Below are 22,550 nucleotides of genomic sequence, written 5' to 3'. Positions count from 1 at the left end.
ATTGATGTGCCCCTAGGAAAAGGGACCATCTCTGGAGCCTCTGCCCTGTCATCACCGAAACACCCTTCTTGGGGTTAAAAATGGAAACCAACGGCTGGTGGTCTGTCAGCAGCGTAAACTTTTGGCCTTGCAGGTAATGATTAAATTTTTTTACTCCCCACACGAGGCTGAGAGCCTCCCTATCTATCTGAGCATAGTTGCGCTCAGCGGAGGTCAATGATCTGGATGCGAACGCGACTGGTCTTTCCAAGCCATTTGGCAACTTATGTGATAGCACTGCCCCAATACCATATGGAGAAGCATCACAAGCTAAACGAATAGGCAGCGTTGGGTTAAAGTGAGCCAACACTTCCTTAGAGGTGATCAATGCCTTGCTTTTGTGAAAAGCCCGCTTACAGTCCTCGCTCCACTTCCATGGCACTCCCTTTTGTAAAAGAGCGTTCAGCGGGTGTAGCACCGTGGATAAATTTGGCAGAAACTTATGGTAATAGTTAATCAACCCTAGGAACGACCTCAACTGGGATACATTTTTCGGAGCGGGAGCCTTCACAACAGCTTTGATCTTGTCAGGTGACTTGTGAAGCCCCTCCTGGTCAATGACGTGACCACAGTACGAGATTCGCTTCTGAAAGAACTCACATTTCTGGCGATTAACTCGAAGTCCATACTCTTTCAATCTGGTGAGCACCTGTTCCAAATTAGCAAGGTGTTCCTCATCATCATCTCCTGTAATAAGAATGTCGTCCAGATAGCATTGTGTGCCAGGAATTCCCTGTAATACCTGCTCCATGGCCCTTTGCCAAATCGCTGGAGCCGATGCCACTCCAAAAACCAGTCTATTATACCGATATAAGCCCTTATGCGTGTTGATCGTGAGATACTGGCGTGACGCTTCATCAACTTCCATCTGTAAGTACGCCTGCGCCAGGTCTATCTTGGTGAAGTGTTTCCCGCCAGACAACGAAGCGAAGATATCCTCAATCCGCGGAAGCGGATATTGCACCGTGTGAAGAACCGGATTAACAGTGATCTTGAAATCGCCACAGATGCGAACCTTCCCCGGTTCCCCCGGCTTGTTGCTCAATGAACGCTTCATGACGGGAACAATGGGCGTGGCCCATTCGCTCCAGTCCACCTTTGACAGTACTCCTGAACGTTCTAGCCCTTCCAGCTCAGCTTCCACAGCAGGTCGTATCGCATAAGGTACCGGTCTGGCTTTGAAAAATTTCGGGTTTGCATGTTCTTCAACCTTGATGTTTGCCGTAATTCCTTTCAGTGTTCCCAGTCCCTGTTGGAACACCTCCTTAGCATCGTCCAATATTCTGGACAGTCGTTTAGGTTTGACATCGTCCTTTTTACCGGAATCTACAGTTAGTGCTTTTAAGGAATGCCAGTCCATATTTATTCTCCTGATCCATTCCCGTCCCAGTAGTGGTGGACCTCCCTCAAGTAACACATACAAGTCCATTCCTTTGCTTTCTTTACCCTTGTGGACCACCTTTACTTTTATCTTTCCGATAGGGTACACTCTTTGCCCCGTGTATGTTTTTAATACAATCTCCGTATCCCTTAGGGGAATGTGTGAGAATAACCTTTTGTAATCTTGCTTATTCATGACCGTCAATGCCGATCCCGTGTCCAATTCCATCTTCACTTGGACTCCTGCTATCTGGAGTGTAACCCAAATAGTTTGGTGGTCTGCTGTGTTACCCACATTATGTATTCTTAGACAACCCAGTTCCTTACTGCTGGAGTCTGAATCCGTCTTCTGTTCATCCGAACTGTTCTCTGTCACCTTGTGTACTTTTTTGTACTTCTTCTGTGGTGACTTTTTGTTGCTGGTCTTCTTTCCTGACCGGCATACTTTCGCTACGTGACCGAGTCTGCCACATTTTCTGCATTCTTGATCTTTGAACCAGCACTGGTTCTGATCGTGCGTTGTCCTTCCGCAACGATAGCACTTTACTGCACCCAATGCCATTTGATTGGTGCTGAGTTCCGATGGCCTTAGCTGCATTTCCGCGGTGCCTCGTGCTGCCGCCTCGTGCGATGCTGCAATGGTGACAGCTTTATCTAGCGTAAGGTCCTTTTCCTCTAGCAGTCGCTTCTGAGTTCCTTCTTTTAATAGTCCACACACGAACTTATCTCTCAGAGCATCTGCTAGTCCTGTACCAAACTGACAGTACTTTGATAGCTTGCGCAGTTCAATTAAGAATTCAGCGTTGCTTTCCTCTTTCAGCTGCATTCTTCTGTAAAATTTAAATCGTTCCGCTATCAGCAGCGGCGTGGGGTTTAAATGCTCTTGCAGGATAGTAACAATATTCGCGAAAGTCTTATCTGCCGGTTTATCTGGTGTTACAAGGTGCCTTAATAACCCGTACGTCTTCGCACCCATCGAGTTTAATAGGGTTAGTGCTTTCTTTTCAGCCGGTATCTCATTTGCTGTACAATAAACTTCAATACGCTCCACATAAGTGGCCCAATCTTCGACATCGCTATCAAAAGCAGTGATGTTACCGTTTTTAGGCATCCTTGTAAGTTTCTTTAAGTATTTTATTTTATTTATTTATTTATTTTCAAAATGGCGGCTTCCCGCGCTTGGCGGCTTTTCCCGTGCTTGTCTTCTTCCTGCGCCGACTAAAATGGCGGCTTCCCGTGCTTGGCTTCTTCCCCCGCTGGCTACAATGGCGATTACCGCGCTATTGCCGTTCTCGCCTCCCAGCGGTCCTTAATTTCCCCCGACGCTGCTGCTTTTACTCCCTGCTGTCCTCGTGGTTATTAGCGCTTCCTTTCTTGCTGCGCGTCTATTCCGATTGCAGGCCGGCCCTTTACACCGGCTGCGGTCGAGTTCTCCGCCCTTTTTCCTCCGGTCTCGCCCTCCTTCTCCACTGACAACGCGGCCGACTTTCTGCCCGTGTCGCTAGATCGGCTTACCCACCGCCGTGGAAGAAGGATGATCACTGCCTGTCGCTGATGGTGGACTTCGTGGTCAGCAATTCCAACCCGGGTTCTCGATGCCTCCCGTGCGAATGCGGTGCTCAGCAGGATGATGAGGGCGGATGCCTCTTCTCGACGCCCGTTCTGGGGACGAAGCTGCCTTGGATGCAATTGCCGCTGGGTAAGATCGACTCGTCGCCACTGTTGAGTCTGTGTGTTCCAGATATACTTATTTTAAATAACTGGACACAGACAACAGGAAAAACTTAAACAGGTCTTTACTACTTGAAGGTCAGGGCTGAACTGCTTTACAAATTACTACACAGAGCTTATATAACGGTGTGGTCACCACCGGTACTACAATATACAGTAGCAAGAGAAAGTAGTCCATCTTCTTAAGGTAGTTCTCTTAAGGTGGTACAGGTTACATACACCACAGTATGCAGGTACAGCAAGCAATTAGGAAGGCAAATGGCATGTTGGCCTTTATTGCAAGAGGGTTGGAGTACAAGAGTAAGGAAGTCTTACTACAATTGTACAGGGTTTTGGTGAGGCCACACCTGGAGTACTGGGCACAGTTTTAGTCTCCTTATCTGAGAAAGGACATACTTGCATTAGAGATGGTGCAACGAAGGTTCACTAGTTGATCCCTGGGATGAGAGGGTTGTCCTATGAGATTGAGTAGACTGGGCCTATACTCTCTGGAGTTTAGAAGAATGAGAGATGATCTCATTGAAACATAAGATTCTGAGGTGGATTGACAGGCTAGATGCTGAGAGGTTGTTTCCTCTGGCTGGAGAGTCTAGAACTAGGGGGCATAGTCTCAGGATAAAGGGTCAGCCATTTAAGACTGAGATGAGGAGGAATTTCTTCACTCGGAGGGTTGTGAATCTTTGGAATTCTCTACCTCAAAGGACTGTGGATGCTGAATCGTTGAGTATATTCAAGGCCGAGATAGATAGATTTTTAGACTCTAGGGGAATCAAGGGATATGTGGATCAGGTGGGAAAGTGGAGTTGAAGGCGATAATTAGCTTAGGTGAATGGCAGAGCAGGCTCGAAGGGCCGTATGGTCTACTCCTGCTCCTAATTCTTATGTTCTTGTGTAATATGCTCATTGTAGAATGCTCCAATTTTTTGCAGGACTTTTAAACAATATTATAATATGAGAGTTTACTGTAATTAGCAGTTTTTTGGTGCTTATTTGATGCAAGCTGACAGGACAGAAGGTTGGACATTTATTCATTATAGGTTAGAAATTACTGTAAGCGATGTTATTCTATGTTTGCTCAATGGACCACGATCACATTTCTCTCCACCTTTATAATGGAGGAGTAAACACATTTATTTTAAATGGGTTGATGTCTCTGTTAAAATACCAAACAGCGGAATTTGACGTAAGAGCATTAAGTGTTTGCACAATAGCATCACCAACAGTACTTCCTACCCTTCGTATGTATCTGCTAATAGGGCCAGGTGAGGAATGCAGTGGCTAGTTCTGATGTTAAACAATTAGCTTCCAGTAACACACAATATTATAAAATCAATCATAACTGAAAAAAGACAACTCTTGATGCAAGAGGTAAGATATCTGCTTCTACATTCTTTCCACCCAAGTCTCTTCAAATTTTATATCTGCTGATTTAGAACATTTCACAGATCATCTGCTATCAGAAACATTTGCCATAAAAAAATTCAAAAAAACTTTACCTGTCTGTATTTAGCCATTCCATTTACCATAGTCTAATACTATAGTACTCCTACTATTTAAATTAGGAAAGTTTGTCACATAAAACAATATATGAGAGCTATTTTCCCAAAGGGTCACTTTAGGAGCAATCATGCAATGCTGGAGATGGAAAACACTGTTTTCAGGCCCAAATGTTGCCAATGGCTTGGTAAATGTTTCTGTAGTTTTCTCAAACAGCAACCACCTTGATTTAATGGCAAATTAATTCAGTTTCCCTCCACTTTATAGACTATTCTCACACCGCATCATTCAACCACATCCAAAACCTGCTCCCCAATGCATGTGATCCCCTACACAAGTGGGCATTGACTGAGGATGACTGTATTGGTGCAGTTTCCTGCTCTCACCCTGAACTAGAAAATTTAATTCACTTTGCTTCCAATTTCCACCCTTCCCTCACCTTCCCATGGTCCATCTCTGACTCTTCCCTTCCCTTCCTCGACTTCTCTGTCTCCATTTCTGGGGATAGGCTATCGACAAACATCCACTATAAGCCCACTGACTCCCACAGCTACCTGGACTACACTTCCTCCCACTCTGCTTCCTGTAAGGACTCTATTCCATTCTCCTAGTTTCTCCATCTCCGCCGCATCTGTTCTGACGATGCCACCTTCCATACTAGTGCTTCTGATATGTCTTCCTTTTTCTTCAACCGAGGATTCCCCTCTACCGTGTTTGACATGGCCCTCGACCGTGTCCGTTCTATTTCCCGCACTTCTGCTCTCACCCCTTCCCCTCCCTCCCAGAAGCACAATAGAGAACCAGTCCTCACCTTTCACCCCACCAGCCTCCACATTCAACGGATCATCCTCTGCCATTTCCGCCACCTCCAGCGTGATCCCACCACCAAATGCATCTTCCCCTTCCCTTTTAGCATTCTGAAGGGACCGCTCCCTCCACAACATCCTGGTCCACTCCTTAATCATCCCCAATAGCCCCTCCCCTCCCCACGGTACCTTCCCATGCAAGCGCAGGAGATGCAACACCTGCCCTTTTACCTCCTCCCTTCCGATTGTCCAGGGCCCCATACACCCCTTCCAGGTGAAACAGTGAATTACTTGTACTTCTTGCAATTTAGTATACTGTATTCGCTGCTCACGATGCGGCCTCCTCTACATTGGGGAGACCAAATGTAGATTGGGTGACTGCTTTGTGGAACACCTCCGTTCAGTCTGTAAGGGGGACCCCGAGCTTCCGGTTGCCTGTCACTTTAATTCTCCGCTCCACTCCCACTCGGACCTCAGCCTCTTGCACTCTTCCAATGAAGCTCAACGCAAGCTCAAGGAACAGCACCTCATCTTTCGATTAGGCACTTTGCAGCCTTCTGGACTCAACATTGAGTTCAACAATTTCAGTCCATAACCTCTGCCCCTATTTTGTCAGGCAGCTGCTGATGATTCTGCCGTCCCCATTCGCCACATTTCACCACTCCTGCCTTCCACCCTAGCACAGACCGTCCCTTTTCTTCTTTCTTCCCCTCCCCCTTTCCCTACCTCTGCACCTGCTTAAAACCCGTTACATCTTTTAATTTTTTCCAGTTCTGACAAAGGGTCACAGACCTAAAATGTTAACTCTGTTTCTCTCTCCATGGATGCTGTCTGACCTGCTGAGTGTTTCCAGCATTTTCTGTTGTTATTTGGGCACTGACATTTTCTTTTTCTTTTGATCAGGCCCAATATAAAATACATTTAGAGGGTGGAAACATAGTTGCTCTCCCTAACTGCATTCATAGAGGAACAGAGGGAGCTTGGAGTGCATGTCCACAGATCCCTGAAGGTAGCAGGGCAGGTAGATAAGGTGGTTAAGAAGGCATAAGGAAATACTTTATTACTTTATTAGTCGAAGCATAGAATATAAGTGCAGGGAGGTTATGCTAGAATTGTATAGAACACTGGACGACGTTTAGGCTGGGGCTGATAAGTGGCAGGTAACATTCGCGCCACAGAAGTGCCAGGCAATGACTATCTCCAACAAGAGAGAGTCTAACCACCTCCCCATGACATTTAACGGTAATACCATCGCCGAATCCCCCACCATCGACATCCTGGGGATCACCATTGACCACAAATTTAACAGGACCAGCCACATAAATACTGTGGAAACAAGAGCAGGTCAGAGGCTGGGTATTCTGCGGCGAGTGTCTCACCTCCTGTCTCCCCAAAGCCTTTCCACCAGCTACAAGGCACAAGTAAGGAGTGTGATGGAATACTCTCCACTTGCCTGGATGAGTGCAGCTCCAACAACACTAAAGAAGCTCGACACCATCCAGGACAAAGCAGCCCGCTTGTTTGGCACCCCATCCACCACCTTAAACATTCACTCCCTCCACCACTGGCGCACCGTGGCTGCAGTGTGTACCATCTACAAGATGCACTGCATCAACTCGCCAAGGCTTCTTTGGCAGCACCTCCCAAACCTGCGACCTCTTCCACCTAGAAGGACAAGGGCAGCAGGCTCATAGGAACACCACCACCTCCAAGTTCCCCTCCAAGTCACACACCATCCTGACTTAGAAGTATATCGCTGATCCTTCATCGTTGCTGGGTCAAAATCCTGGAACTCCCTACCCAACAGCACTGTGGGAGTACCTTCACCACACGGACTGCAGCGGTTCAAGGCGGCGGCTCACCACCACCTTCTCAAGGGCAATTAGGGATGGGCAACAAATGCTGGCCTTGCCAGTGACACCCACATCCCATAAACGAATAAAATAAAACACTGGTTAGGCCACAGCTGGAGTACTGCGTTCAGTTCTGGTCACCACATTACAGGAAGGATGTGGTTGCACTAGAGAGAGACAGAGAGACAGAGACAGAGAGAGAGAAAGAAAATAACCTTTCATGATCACCGGATGTCTCAAAGTGCTCTATAGCCAATGATTGACTTTTGAAGTGTAGGCACTGTTGCAATGTAGGAAACGTGGCAGCCAATTTGCGCTCAGCAAGCTCCCACAAACAGCAATGTGATAATGACCAGATAATCTGAGAGGGTACAGAGGAGGTTTACGAGGATGTTGCCAGGACTGGAGAATTTTAGCTATGAGGAAAGATTGGATAGGCTGGGGTTGATTTCTTTGGAACAGAGGAGGCTGAGGGGAGACTTGATTGAGGTGTGTAAAATTGAGGGACCTAGATAGAGTGGATAGGAAGGACCGGTTTCCCTTAGAGAGAGGTTGAACACCAGAGGGCATAGATTTAAAGTAATTGGTAGAAGGATTAGAGGGGAGTTTAGGAGAAATTCTTTCACCCAGGTCTGGAACTCACTGCCCGAAAGGGTGGTAGAGGCAGGAACGCTCATCGCATTTAAAAAGTACTTAGATGTGCACTTGAAGTGCTGCAACCTGCAAGGGCATGGACCAAGAGCTGGAAAGTGAGCTTAGGCTGGATAGCTCGTTTTTGGCCAGCACAGACACGATGGGCCGAATGGTCTCCTTCTGTGCTGTAAATTTCTATAATTCTATATAAGGAGGAAGAGCAGCCTCACTACTGAAGCCTCCCCATCTACATGACCTACTAGCTAGAGCAGCATGGCATGGACAGTTACAGTTGCTATTAAAACACACCTTATAGCCCTGTTCCCGAATGGCTATGCGAAGTCGCAAATCAACCATGTGAATAATCAAATCAACACTTTTTTTCACAAGTTAAGAGTCTGAACTGTGAGCCGTGCCGGATGGTGGCAATAAGTGCAAGAACGATTTGAAATTTGATCTCAATAGATTGAGTAGTTTTAAAATGACACTGGGACAACAGCTACCCCAAACTGATACTCATGGTGCCAGTACTTACCACTGTGTGGGTAGAACAGGAGCACTGGGGATGGAATGGGAAAATTACTGATTTCACACCTGATATTAAAGGTTTTCACAATCACCAAAGATAATTCTTATTGTTTCTTCCAATTTTCTCAACAACCTCTTCCTTCTGCTGAAGGCTGGCACATGCTGCATACCATTCACAGGCATCAGCATCCTTATGGTACCTTATACAAGTAGCTATTCGACATGTGCGAGTTCAGATAGTGAGTTGTCAGGCTATGAGTGTGTTGGGCCATCGAGTTGATAGATTCTTTGACTGCTAGGTGCATCGTAACTGAACCTAATCTTGTCCTTCCCCCCACAACTCCCCACCCCCTGTCCACACATCTGCACTTGCCAGCAGAGGTCACTGAATGGAGGTCAGGAATGATAAACTTCGCTATTTTTATTTCCTCTCCTTAACCTAGGGAGGGAGTGAAAGTAATTTAAGCACCTTGCCAGCAGTACCGACCAAGGCACAAATGTAAAAACTAACAAAAAGACTAAACTGGCCTGACCAGATTGCCAATTATTTCAAAATTGAAGAATATGCAAATTAGCGGTAACACCACCTAAAGCAGCCTCAACACACTGATGGCTATTTTCAACGAGGCAGTAGGTTGTTGTATAAAGCATATCATCTACAATGAACTAACAGTGCCACTATTACCTGCTCTCAATCTACAGTCTCTTGCAAATAGACATGTGTTCTGTTACAACACTTCCACTCCAGATTGTCATTAATGGTTGTTATCTCAGTTCACAGTTTTTTTTTTTTTTATTCGTTCATGGACTATGTGGGTCATTGGCAAGCCAGCATTTATTGCCCACCCCTAATTGCTCTCGAGAAGGAGTATACTTCTTTGTAGCGGTTTGATACAACTGAGTGGTTTGCTAGGCCATTTCAGAGGGCAGTAAAGAGTCAACCACTTTGCTGTGGGTCTGGAGTCACATGTAAGCCAGACCAGGTAAGGACGGCAGATTTCCTTTCCTAAAGGACATTAGTGAACCAGATGGGTTTTTACTACAATTCACTAGAACCATTACTGATACTGATTTTTAATTCCAGATTTCTTTAATTAACTGAAATTAAATTCCTCAGCTGCCGTGGTGGGATTTGGACTCATGTCTCCGGATCATACCCCTACTGGTTATAATCTTGGTCCATGTTTGCTTGCTACCAATCATGCTCTCAGCTTCTGGTTTCTCACCATCAGTAACAAATTCTGTTGCAATCATTATTATTTTCAGAAGTGCAATAAAACTGGCTCATTCATGAGAAGCCACAAGCTGAAAACATAATTGATAGTTAGAGACTGCAGTCTAAGTATGTGACTGATGTGCCTCAATAAATCCGAGACTCAATGTTAGCGGAACAAAACAAGGCTTTTATTAACTTAGAAGGTAACACACAGTGGAGAGGTATCTTCCATCCAGAGGTCTGCTGTACTGGATGTGAGGCAGGCTGGGCCTGCTTACATAGGGGCCAGGTATGGGCGGAGCCCTACACACAATACAATACAATGATGAGGAAACGGAACTGAGGTAAGGGAAATGAAACAGAAACCAAACCACAGTCACAGGCAGAGAATACCGATGAGTGATGAATGGCATATTTCATCACAGTGACCATTAATGAGGAGCCATGTCAGACAGCAGAGAGCAGGACCCAGAGGATAATCAGTAGTGAGGCACTGTGAACTGAGAGCATGACAGGCAGTGAGAAATTATAGTAAAAAAAAACATACAGAAACAGGAAATTGTAAGACAAGAGCAATCAGAAGTAAACTGGTAGCACAGAAACAAAGGACATGATAACATAGGAACAGGAGTAGGCCATTCAGCCCCTCGAGGCGGTTTCACCATTCAGTTAGATCATCGTTGATCTGTAGCTGAACTCCATTTAACCGCCTTTGATCCATATCTCCTGATATCCTTACCTATTAAAAATCTGTCAATCTCAGCCTTGAAAATTTCAGTTGCCCTAGCATCCACAGCCTTTTGGAAGGGAGAATTTCACATTTCTACTACTTCATGTGAAAATGAGTTCAATGATCTACCTCTGATTTTTCAGATTGTGCCCCCTTGTTCTGGATTCTCACACCAGAGGAAATAGCTTCTGTGTGTCGACTCTTATCAAATTCTTTTTATCATTGTAAACATTTCAATTATATCACCCTTCAACCTTGTAAACTCAAGGGAGGCCCTCACATTCCCCACATTGAACTCCATCTGCCAGTTTTGTCCACTCACTTAGTGGGGGGAATTTTAACCTAAAAAAACGGGTGGGTTGGGGGCCTGGGGGAAGTTAAAGTGTTATAAAACTGAATCCCAACCTGATCCCGCCCACTTCCGATTTTAACGGAGGCGGGACGGGGCAGGTAGCTAATCCGCTGCCAGGAGGCGGGTCGTCTATTTAAATATAATGAGGCTGGAAATCTGTGCTTTAACCTCCATTTTGAATTTCACTTTAGCTGGTTGGGTTTAGCAGGCCTCGTGAAACCCGCCAACAATGCAAGGCGAGGACTGCTGAATCCAGTGCCTTTACACTTGCCTCCTGGATGCAGGGTCCCTGCCTAACCCATCCCCTGCGACCGGAGACCCCCCCCCAACCGCAATGAGGCCTCAAATCCCCCCCATGCTTCCAACCCCCACCACGAGGCCTCCCAAACCGCCCCCCACCCCCACGTTCCTCTGGCCCTCGATCCCTTCAGACTCCTCCTTCCCCCCCGGCCCCGTACTGTTACTCTGGCCCATGATCCGTTCAGTCTCTCCACCCCGCCCCACACTGGTCCTTTCCCCCATTCTTTCAGAGACCCCCCCCGGGCTCCTCCAGCCACCCTGGCCACCGATGCACTTTGCACCCACGCCCCCACCCTGTGCTCCACCGGCCACCCCCCAGCCCCCATGTGATCCCTCCTTCCCTCCTCTCTGCGGCCTAGTGCCACAGGCATACCCGCCCGGAGCCAGCCAGCCTCTCAAAGGCTTCCCATGCAAATCAGGCCCTGCCGTTAAATTTGGCAGGGCCTGCAAGAAACCCGTTCTCCCGGGTTTCCTGACTGCTTCGGAGCCTCCCTGCCCCCAACCCGCCTTCTCCATTAAAATTCAGCCCAGTCTGTCTTCGTCCCTTTGTAACTTCCTACTCCCCGCTTCAGAACTTAAAGTGCCTCCTAAATTAGTGTCATCAGCAAACTTGGATATACAACTCACTACTCCTTCACCCAAGTCACTGATATATGTGGTGAAAAGCTGAAGCCCAGTACAGATCCCCAGGGAGCACCACTTGTCACATTCCGCCAATCACGAGTACATTCCCTTTATCTCTACTCTGTCTCCTACCTCCCAACCAACTATCAACACTTGACAGAACAAAAGATAACTTAAAAAACCCTTATAATAAAAGACTGGCACATATTAAAATTACTCCGAAAATCCGATAACTGACAGAAAACTGCATTGTTATTCTTGGCCAGATTCGCTTATATTGCATGTGTGCAATGTTTCTGTCAGAAACTCCCAAATGGAAGTTGACAGACTTGGAGTCATTCAGGGAATTTAAAGAATGTACAAACCAAGAACTATTTCAACGAATCTGTTAAAATCGACAAAAATTACCCCCAAGGAAGAGTTGGAACTTCTAGTTCATTACAGATGTCTCCACTGATGATTTTAGCTGATGTTAGCACCTGTGCCCTGAGGGCGTGTAAATCACAGGATTTGGGTTTACAGTTTTTAACTATCCAAGGGCTCCTTCCAGCTCCAGACTAAAGCTGCTTTTATACTATTCTCCTTTTAAGTTAGATTTCGTGAGACAGCTGATGGTGTTTATAGTGTTAAATCTATTTTCCGTAGTTTGACGACAGACTCCGACTCAGTGTCTGCTGCTGGGCTGTAGAAATAGGATTCAAAAGCTGGGAGTTGGCTCACTGATGCCAAACTTCAGGAATCAAAATTAAAAGAATGATATAAAAATAGCTCAGGAGTAGTAATATTGTTAAGAGTTAAACACAGGACCCAGTAACCCAGTAGCACTCAAACATTTTCAATACAGACAAGGCCACAACTAATAGTTCTGTATATTTAAAAGTGTTTAAAACTGAAAGAAATCAATTCTTGCATTTAAATAGTGCCATATCTTAATTTGATTTATGAAGCATAACTGGTTGTTTGACAGCAAGACTGTCTTTTTATCAGCTAGACTCAGTGGTAACACTCTCACCTCGGAGTCAGAAGGTCGTAGGTTCAAGTCCCACTCAAGAGACTTGAGCACATATTCTACGTTGCTACTTCAGTGCAGTACTGAGGGAGTGCTGCACTGTCAGTCAGAGGTGCCGTCTTTCAGAGGAGACGTTAAACCCAAGGCCCGGTTTGCCTGTTCAGGTGGATGTATAATATCCCATGGCACTTGGAAAATAAGTGTCTAAATGTTAGAGGAGCAGAAGGATCTGGAGGTACAGATACACAAGTTACTAAAAGTAGCGACACAGGTTAATAAGGCTATAAAAGAGCAAACAAAGCACTGGGGTTCATTTCTAGAGGGATAGAATTGAAAAGCAGAAAGGTTACGTTGAACTTGTATGGAACCTTGGTGCCACCACACTTGGGAGTACTGTGAACAGCTCTGGTCTCCATATTAAAGAAAGGATATAGAGGCACTGGAGAAGGTGCAAAAAAGATTTACTAAAATAATGCCAGAACTGGGAGGTTATACTTATCAGGAAAGATTGAATGGGCTGGGGGTCTTTTCTCTAGGAAAGAGTAGACTGGAGGGTGGGGGTGACCTGATATAGGTCTTTAAGATTATGAAGGTGTTTGATAGGGTCGACATAGAGAAGATGTTTCCACTTGTGGGGAGACCAAAACTAGGGGCCATAAATACAAGTCACTAATAAATCAAATAGGGAATTCAGGGGAAACATCTTTACCCAGAGAGTGGGGAGAATGTGGAACTCGCTACCACAAGGAGTAAGTGAGTCGAATAGCATAGATGCATTTAAGGGGAAGCTAGATAAACACATGAAGGAGAAAGGAATAGAAAGATATATTGATGAAGTTAGATGAAGTAGGCAGGAGGAGGTCCGCGAGGAGTATAAACACCGGCATGGACCTGTTGGGCCACATGGCTTGTTTCTGTGCTGTAAATACTATGTAATAAAGATATCACTACAGTGATCATTAAGACAGCAAGTGACTTACATATTTATGCTGATGCCTGCACTCCACAATTCACTCACAAAATACATGTTGGCCCAGAAATTCGAGTCCCAACGCGTGAGTACGGACGGAGTACTCATGCGTGGACCCGATGGAAGTGCCGGAATCTTGCATGCACTACGCATGCGCGGGAAACCGGCATTTCCGATCCTCTGAACCAAGGGGTTCAGAGGTCGAACACGTGCACGCAGGAGTCTGCGCGTGCGCGTTGAACTTCCTTTTTTTTCCCCAGGTTTGCCCGTGCGTGAAGGCCTCCACTTTTTACACTTGAAAAAAGCAGACGTAAGGACTTAATTTTAAAAGGTAAGTGGTCTAATAATTAGAATTAGAATTTTTTTCCCCACAGGTTTATTATTTTTAAAGACTTTATAAGTGTATTTTTAGCCCCGATTTTTTATAAAATTATTTTTTTCAAAAATTTAATTTATTGTTTAAAACAGTTATTTAAAGTTATTTATAGTTCATTTAAATAGTGTGATTTAAAAAAAAAATTATTTCAAGTTTAAGTACTGTTTTGGGCGCCCAGAGTTTTCATGAGTTTGACAGTTCTTACTGTCAAACTCATGAATGAACTTTTGCATCCTCCGATTGGTTGCCCAGTGCTCACGTGATCCCAGCCGACGCATCGCACTAAGTACGCCGCTGGGTCACGCAAGCACAGCGCGCCAGGAGCTGAACCGGGCCACAGACAGGAAATCCACGCAGGCCCAGGCTTCAACTGTCGGCGCGTTAGGCAAGTGTAGGTCGGGGGCTTGCACCCGCGGGAAGCCCCCGACATAAATTTCTGGCCCGTTATAACAATGCCTATATCTTGGACAAAATCTTCCATTCATTGTTTTTTCTTGCAGCTAAAAGGCTACCTAATTTCATCCATAAGGAACCGGCTTCACTTGGGGATACTTCATAGCAAATTGTTGAATAAATGAATATTAGGGAGGGTGAGCGTTACCTGGACACTATGACCTAGAAATTCAGTTGGGCGCCGTTTGGGGCGCCAAGCTCGCCTGGGCGCCGGAATTACCGCTGCGAGCGGAGCCACTTGCGCCATCCCGATATTCAGTTTCTGCGCCCCAAACGGAAGCGGGCCGCTACTCGAGGCTCCCCGCGCCCCGCTTGGGGCGCTCACCCTGAATATCGCCGCGCTAAGGGCCACAGCGCCACACGCTGCGGCACGGCACGCTGCGGTACTGCAGGCCTTCCTCCCACTGTTAAGGGGGAGGTGCCTGCAACAGCGCGATCCCCGCTCGCGAGTGCCGGCAAATGAGCCCGGCACCAAGGAGAAGTGTCGGGCTCTCGGGAAACAGCCGGCAATGCCGCGGGTGGGGGGTTTAGGAGGCCGGGGACGGAGGTGCTGGCAGGCGTCCGCCGAAAAAGCGTCCGCCCCGCACCTCCACCTTAACTTGCGCCACTACCACCACAGGTAGGCCCTGTGAACCGGTCGCGATTTGCGACCGGCGTTAAAGAGGCGGGCGCGACCAAATATGGTGATCGGGGCGGGAGCGGGGCGCTGCGCACACCGATGACGTCATCGGTGGCGGCGCAGCGCTACAGGCTAACGCCGCCATTAGCGCCCCGCTAAATATCGCGGGAGGTGTGGCCAGTGGCGCTAAAGCCACTGAGTGCCCTCTTTGGGCACTAACTGGTGGCGCAGCCAACTGAATTTCTAGGCCTATGTTCCAGGAGGCAGTCACACCCACTAGAATAATTACTTCCAATTTGGCCCATGGTCAGGGACAGGAGGGTGTGACTACAAGCGAGGCAGGTATTGGAATCCAGGAGGTAGTAATGGAGGAGCCTCAACCCTTGGCCTTGTCCAACAGGTACGAGATTCTTGCTCCCTGTGTGAACGAGGCCAGGGACTGCAGGGAGGATGAGCAAACTGACCACAGCACCGTGGTACATGGATCCATTCAAGTGGGGGGAACAAAAAGAAATATTGTAGTGATTGGGGACAGTATAGTGAGGGGGATAGATATTGTTCTCTGCAGCCGAGAGCGTGCGTCCCGAAGGCTGTGTTGCCTGCCTGGTGCCAGGGTTAAGGACATCTCCTCTGGGCTGGAAAGAAACTTGCAGTGGGAGGGGGAAGATCCAGTTGTCATGGTCCACGTAGGTACCAATGACATAGGTAGGATAAATAAAGAGGTTCTACTGAGAGTACGAGCAGCTAGGGGCTAAATTAAAAAGCAGAACCACAAAGGTAATAATCTCTGGATTACTACCTGAGCCACGAGCGAATTTGCATAGGGTAAATAAGATCAGAGCAATGAATGAGTGGCTCAAAGGCTGGTGTGGGAGAAATGGGTTTCGATTTGTGGGGCACTGGCACCAGTACTGGGATAAGAGGGAGCTGTTCCATTTGGACGGGCTTCACTTGAATCATGCTGGGGCTAGAGTCCTGGCAAATCGAATAACTAGGGCTGCAGAGAGGGCTTTAAACTAAATAGTGGGGGCGGGGGGTGGGGGGAAGATCCAGGTGAGCGGGAAAATAAAAAGTCAATGAGAAATGAGAAAGCAATAGAGCAGGCTAGAAATGGGGGAAATAATAACCAGAGTGTGACAGGAAGGGACAGAATGTTTAAAAATAAGAGTGTAACAGAAAAAAAGGCCAAAACAAGGAAAAATGGTAAAAAGACAAAGTTAGAAGCTCTATATCTGAATGCAAGCAGCATTCGTAACAAGATAAATGAGCTGACGGCACAAATAGATACAAATGGGCATGATCTGATCACCATTACAGAGACGTGGTTTGAAGGCGACCAGGGCTGGGAACTGAATATTCCAGGGTATATCATAATTCGGAAGGATAGAAAGAAAGGAAAGGGAGGTGGGGTGGCTTTGTTGGTAAAAGATGGGATCAGTGCAGTGGGGAGAAGTGATATTGGCTCAGAAGATCAAGATGTAGAATTGGTTTGGGTGGAGATAAAAAATAAGAAGGGGAAAAAGTCTCTGGTAGGCGTAGTCTACAGGCCCCCGGAACAGTAGCAATGCTGTTGGACAGAGTATAAATCAACAAATAATGGAGGCCTGTAAAAAAGGTACAGTAATAATCATGGGTGATTTTAATCTCCATATTGATTCGACAAATCAAATTGGCCATGGTAGCCTGGAGGAGGAGTTCATAGAATGCATCTGGGATGTTTTCCTAGAACAGTATGTAATGGAACCAACCAGGAAGCAGGCTATCTTGGATCTGGTACTATGTAATGAGACAGAATTAATAAATGATCTCATAGTAAAGGATCCCCTAGGAAAGAGTGATCATAGCATGGTTGAATTTCAAATTCAGTTGGAGGGTGAGAAAGTTGTACCCCAAACCAGTGTCCTGGCAATTATAATGGCATGAGGGCAGAACTGGCTAAACAAATTAAAGGGCAAGAAAGTTGAAATGCAGTGGTGGACATTTAAGGAGATATTTCATAACTCTCAACAAAAATATATTCCAGTGAAAAAGAAAGATTTTAAGAGAAGGGAGCACTATCCGTGGCTAACTAAGGAAGTAAAGGATGGTATCAAATTGAAAACGAAGGCATATAATGTTGCCAAGATTGGTGGGAGACCAGAGGATTGGGAAATTTTTAAAAAACAGCAAAGGATGACTAAAAAAATAATAAAGGGAGAGAAGATGACTTTTGAGAGTAAGCTGGGAAGAAACATTAAAACAGATATTAAGAGCTTCTACAGGTATATGAAAAAGAGGGTAGCTAAAGTAAACGTTGGTCCCTTAGAGGATGAGACTGGGGAATTAATAATGGGGAACGGGGAAATGGCAGAAACACTGAACAAATATTTTGCATCTGTCTTCATTCTAGAAGACACTAACAACATCCCAATAATGGATAGTCTAGGGGCCACAGGGAGTGGGGAACTAAAGGCAATCACTATCACTAAGGAAATAGTACTCGGTAAAATAATGGGACTAAAAGACAAGTCCCCTGGACCAGATGGCCTGCATCCCAGGGTCTTAAAAGAAGTGGTTGCAGAGATAGTGGATGCATTGGTTGCAATATACCAAATTTCCCTGGACTCTGGAGAGGTCCCAGCGGATTGGAAAACCGCTAATGTAACACCCCTATTTAAGAAAGGAGGGAGACAGAAAGCAGGAAACTAGAGACCAGTTAGCCTAACATCTGTCATTGGGAAAATGCTGGAGTCCTTCATTAAGGAAGCAGTAGCAGGGCATTTAGAAAAACATACTGCAGTCAAATAGAGTCAGCATGGTTTTAGGAAAGGGAAATCATGTTTAACAAATTTGCTGGAGTTCTTTGAGGATGTAACAAGCAGGGTGGACAAGGGTGAGCCAGTGGATGTGGTGTATTTGGATTTCCAGAAGGCATTCGATAAGGTGCCACATAAAAGGTTACTGCATAAGATAAGAGCTCACAGGGTTGGGGGTAATATATTAGCATGGATAGAGAATTGGCTAACTAACAGAAAGCAGAGTGTCGGGATAAATGGGTCATTTTCTGGTTGGCAAACAGTAACTAGTGGGGTGCCACAAGGATTGGTGCTGGAGCCTCAACTATTTAAAATCCACATTAATGACTTAGATGAAGGGATCGAGTGTAATGTAGCCAAGTTTGCGGATGATACAAAGATGGGTGGGCAAGCAAGTTGTGCAGAGGACTCAAAGAATCTGCAAAGGGATATAGACAGTCTTAGGTGAGTGGGCAAACATTTGGCAGATGGAGTATAATTTGGGAAAGTGCAAGGTTATCCACTTTGGTAGGAAAAATAAAAAAGCAAACTATTATTTAAATGGAGAGAGGTTACAAAATGCTACAGTTCAGAGAGACCTAGGGGTCCTTTTGCATGAAACACAAAAAGTTAGCATGCAGGTACAGCAAGTAATCAAAAAGGCAAATGGAATGTTGGCCTTTATTTCAAGGGGGTTGGAGTATAAAAGCAGGGAAGTCCTGCTACAACTGTACAAGGTATTGGTGAGACCAGGCCTTGATTACTGCATACAGTTTTGGTCTCCTTATTTAAGGAAGGATATACTTGCATTGGAGGCAGTTCAGGGACGATTCACTAGGTTAATTCCAGAGATGAGGGCCTCGATTTTAACTGACCCGTGGAGTCGGGATTGGAGGCGTGTGGGGGGTTAAAGTCCCGAATTCGGGGGTCCCCAACACCATCCCGCCTCCATATAAGTTTCAAAGGAGGTGGGTACCCGCCCCGCACTGGGACCCGCCTACCCGAGGCGGGAAGGGATTAGTGACAATTAACTGCCTGTTAACAGGTAGTTAACTGGCAGTTTTTAGCCTAATCCCTATTTTAAAGCTTGAAGTGTGGGATTCCCGACGGCTCCAAACCACGCCATGTTAGAGGAGTCGGGCCGTCGGGTTGAAGGACTTGGAGGGATCGAGATGTCGGTGTTCAGGTGAGTGATGGGTGCATGAGTGCAAAGGTAAGTGTGTTTGGTGTGTCTAAAGTGTGTAAAGAAGTTTAAATTACCTGTACTTACCTTTTTAGCCTTCCTTCCTCTAGGTTTCGGGAGTCCATCATCTAACCAGCACAGAAAGCAGAACGGCTGCGAACTGTCAAAAGTGACAGCCTGCAGCTTTCTGTGCCAGAGAGATTTCTAACCGAGTCTGTGTAGAAGGACTCAGGTTAGAAGTAAGACTGTCAGTGTTTGACAGCTTCAAACAGCTGTGAAACACTGATATTTCATCTGTCAAAACGTCTTGACAGATGAAATTTCAGTCTGTGACGTCACCTGTTGCCGGATGGCCCTTAATTGGCCTGCTGAGCCCGCTGGGCGGGCTCAACAAGGTCAATCAAGTTAAAATCGCGTGGATTGGCCGCATCTCGATGGGGGCGGGACTACAACACTGAAAGTTGTAGTCCCGCCTCCTTCCTGACTTCTGAGTGAAAATCACCCCCAATGGGTTTGACTTATGAGGAATAGTTGAGCAGGCTGGGCCTATACTCATTGGAATTTAGAAGAATGAGAAGTGATCTTATCGAAACATGCAAGATACTGAGGGGGCTCAACAGGGTAGATGCAGAGAGGATGTTTCCCCTCATGGGGAAATCTAGAACTCGGGGGCACAGTCTCCGAATAAAGGGTCGCCCTTTTAGAACTGAGATGAGGAGGAACTTCTTCTCTCAGAGGTTCGTAAATTTGTGGAATTCTCTGCCCCAGAGAGCTGTGGAGGCTGGGTCATTAAATACATTTAAAGTGGAGATAGACAAATTTTTGCAAGATAAGGGAGTGAAGGGTTATGGGGAGCTGGCAGGGAAGTGGCTTTGAGCCTTAGATCAGCCATGATCTTATTGAATGGCGGAGCAGGCTCGAAGGGCCAAGTGGCCTATTCCTGCTCCTATTTCTTAGGTTCTTATGTTCTACCAGTACAGGAGACCACAGTTGCGAATGTGCCTGACAGGTTTCCAGCACAACCGGTGCAATATTCCATTTATGTGACGCATGTGTTCTAGTTTCAGATTATTTTGTTTAAAATTTAAATGCTTGCCTTTCATTAGTCAATTTTTGACCTGGTGACCTTTTTACTTGCATCAAGCGGAGTACTTGAAGTCACAGTGATGGGTGGGATGCTGCTGGATGGCAAAAGTTTGGATGAAACTGCATGATTGCTACATTGCATCGCATCAGCCATGCAGCGCCAGCATGTTTTCTTTGTAGCACTAATACCACAGAAAGCTCAATGGCAGTTATTAGGCAAGAGCTCTACCATTAGAGCTGAATGCTCAATCTCAGCTTAATCTTGGCAGCACAGAGTGGTCAGTACTTTTCAAAGAACTGCAAAGTAGTTGCTCATGGCACATTGTGTGTTAATTGAGAGCTTGAGAATTAAAGGTTTGTGGCTTACACTATTCCAAATGGGTGTACAATTTTTAAAAAAGGAAACCTAGTGGAAATCTTGGGGAGTTGTGAAATTTAAATATTTTTGCACCTAATATAGGGATCAAATGGAGCTTATGCATGAAATGGACACAAACATTTCAGGACATTAATAATAGAAAAGCAGGATATGGCAGTTTTGAAAGAAACTGGTGTTGGTTCTTCACTTCCAACTTCCCCGATCCCTGTGTTCCAGCTGCATATGGCACACTGAACCTAGGAAATCAATCTTTTAGTCTTAGAGAGTGGTATGCTTAAATAGTGGGTTTAAATGGTTGAATTTCTGAATATAAATAAGTCATATATCTAATTTATTTATGTGACCCATGGCCACTGTGTCTCATGGTCATTAGTCTGAAAACAGTCTTCATTGGCATCTGACAGTCAGGTATTAAGGGGCTGAGACAGTTATACATATACTTATCACTCTGGTGTAAATGCTGCATTTGCCAATATACAGCACCTTGAGCTTAACACTAGAACTACATTAAGACACGCAATCAGATGTTCATTAAAGTTATTCAAATTTACTACCTGAATCAGCAGTACCAAGGTCTTACGCCAATGAAAGTTACATCTTATGCTGGTAGTAACAAACAGTGAAAAACTGAGACCACAGACAACCCCCATTAGTAGATCAATGAACTCAAAAGGGTGTCAAAGAGGACAGTGGATATTAAACAATGACAACAAGAAAAAAAACTATAAAATCCTGAAAATAAACTTAGCCGACCTAAGCAGATGGTTGCCGAACATTTCAAACTACTCAACATGGGAGACAGGACCTCCTCAGATTGTTGAACCTGCATCAGATTATACATACTGGTGTAAATGCCCAAAATAACCTTAACATCTGGATGGCTATTTTCCACGATGATGTAAGTCAGTAAACATTATTGACAATCTTATATCTTCATAGCTTTATGGACACACAAGAGTTACCAGTGAAACTGACATTTAGTTCTGCTTTAATGACTGCTGAGGCAAGCACAATCAATTGCAATGTTGTAAAGCATAGATTGAATATCAGTGCTACCAAAAATAGAGACTTATTTTAATCCTCACTGAAGCTTCTGCAATTAAATGGTTAAAGTTAAATGCATAAAAGTTCTTTTTTTAAAAAAGATTTAAAATTATTTTTCCAATCATCAAAGGCTTATTTTGCAATTCCAAGGTTTTACTATGTTCCAGGTACCGTGATGTCTGCTTTACCTGTGCCTAATATTTAGTGGTTAACAAAATACAGATGTGAGATGATCTTTTTACCCTCATAACTGAAGAGTTTGATGGTGCTGTCTGCATTGTTTTCACTCATTCTTTATATCGGCTGCCAAGCAGATATAATGACACCGATTGATACCATGTGGTTCATAAACTGAACACTATGTGTTCCATGAACACTTGCCAGGGCTGTACCTTTTTGGATCAATCAGTTTGTAGAGCTTCCCACTGTGCGCTTGTGTCACACTCTTACTGCTTGCCAAAATGTAGACCTCACCTGTAAACAACAAGTTGGAAAGTTTTCAAACACTGGCCTCATGCAGTCCAAGTATTATTGTTTATGAATGTATTGTCCGTACCCATTAAGAAAATATTTAAAACAGATTACATGGTTACCAATTTTCTATTCCCTCAAAAATCAACTTGCCTTTCTGTAAACTAAAATGACAAACTCCCTATTAGCAAGTTAAAATATATAGTAGCATTTTAAAAAATGACTGTAGACCAACCAAATTAAAGTCTGCTTCCAGACAGCTTGCTTTAAAGATATTTAATTTGTTTTAACAGTATCTATATAAATGCTATTACATATAAACACCTGGGAAGGGGAGGGGAAATTAAGTATATAGAGTAAGACCTGGAAGGTTCGCTAAGAGGAAGAAAGCGAGGTGAAAGGAAAAGTGCTGTTATGTTCTGACACAGATACCATCTATTATTAAATATTATTTTGTCTATAGTATGAAAATCCTGTTATCTGGTGCTGTACATGGG

At 45.1% G+C, this 22,550-nt stretch overlaps 1 protein-coding gene across 3 annotated transcripts in view; it reads right to left on the bottom strand.

Moving 5' to 3' along the window:
- Nucleotides 1-22,550, bottom strand: part of hhip (hedgehog interacting protein) — a 162,114-nt gene that overhangs the window by 54,950 nt on the left and 84,614 nt on the right. For all 3 annotated transcript variants that reach the window (XM_086011080.1, XM_086011072.1, XM_086011062.1), the window contains one exon: nucleotides 21,975-22,056. In XM_086011080.1, the coding sequence (XP_085867206.1) occupies nucleotides 21,975-22,056 (82 nt within the window). The remainder of the gene's footprint in view (nucleotides 1-21,974; nucleotides 22,057-22,550) is intronic.

The sequence above is a fragment of the Somniosus microcephalus genome, chromosome 2 (genome assembly GCF_052327205.1).
Source record: "Somniosus microcephalus isolate GS21.2 chromosome 2, FLI_Smic_1.0, whole genome shotgun sequence".
Taxonomy (NCBI): domain Eukaryota; kingdom Metazoa; phylum Chordata; class Chondrichthyes; order Squaliformes; family Somniosidae; genus Somniosus; species Somniosus microcephalus.
This window is presented reverse-complemented; position numbering and strand designations above follow the sequence as displayed.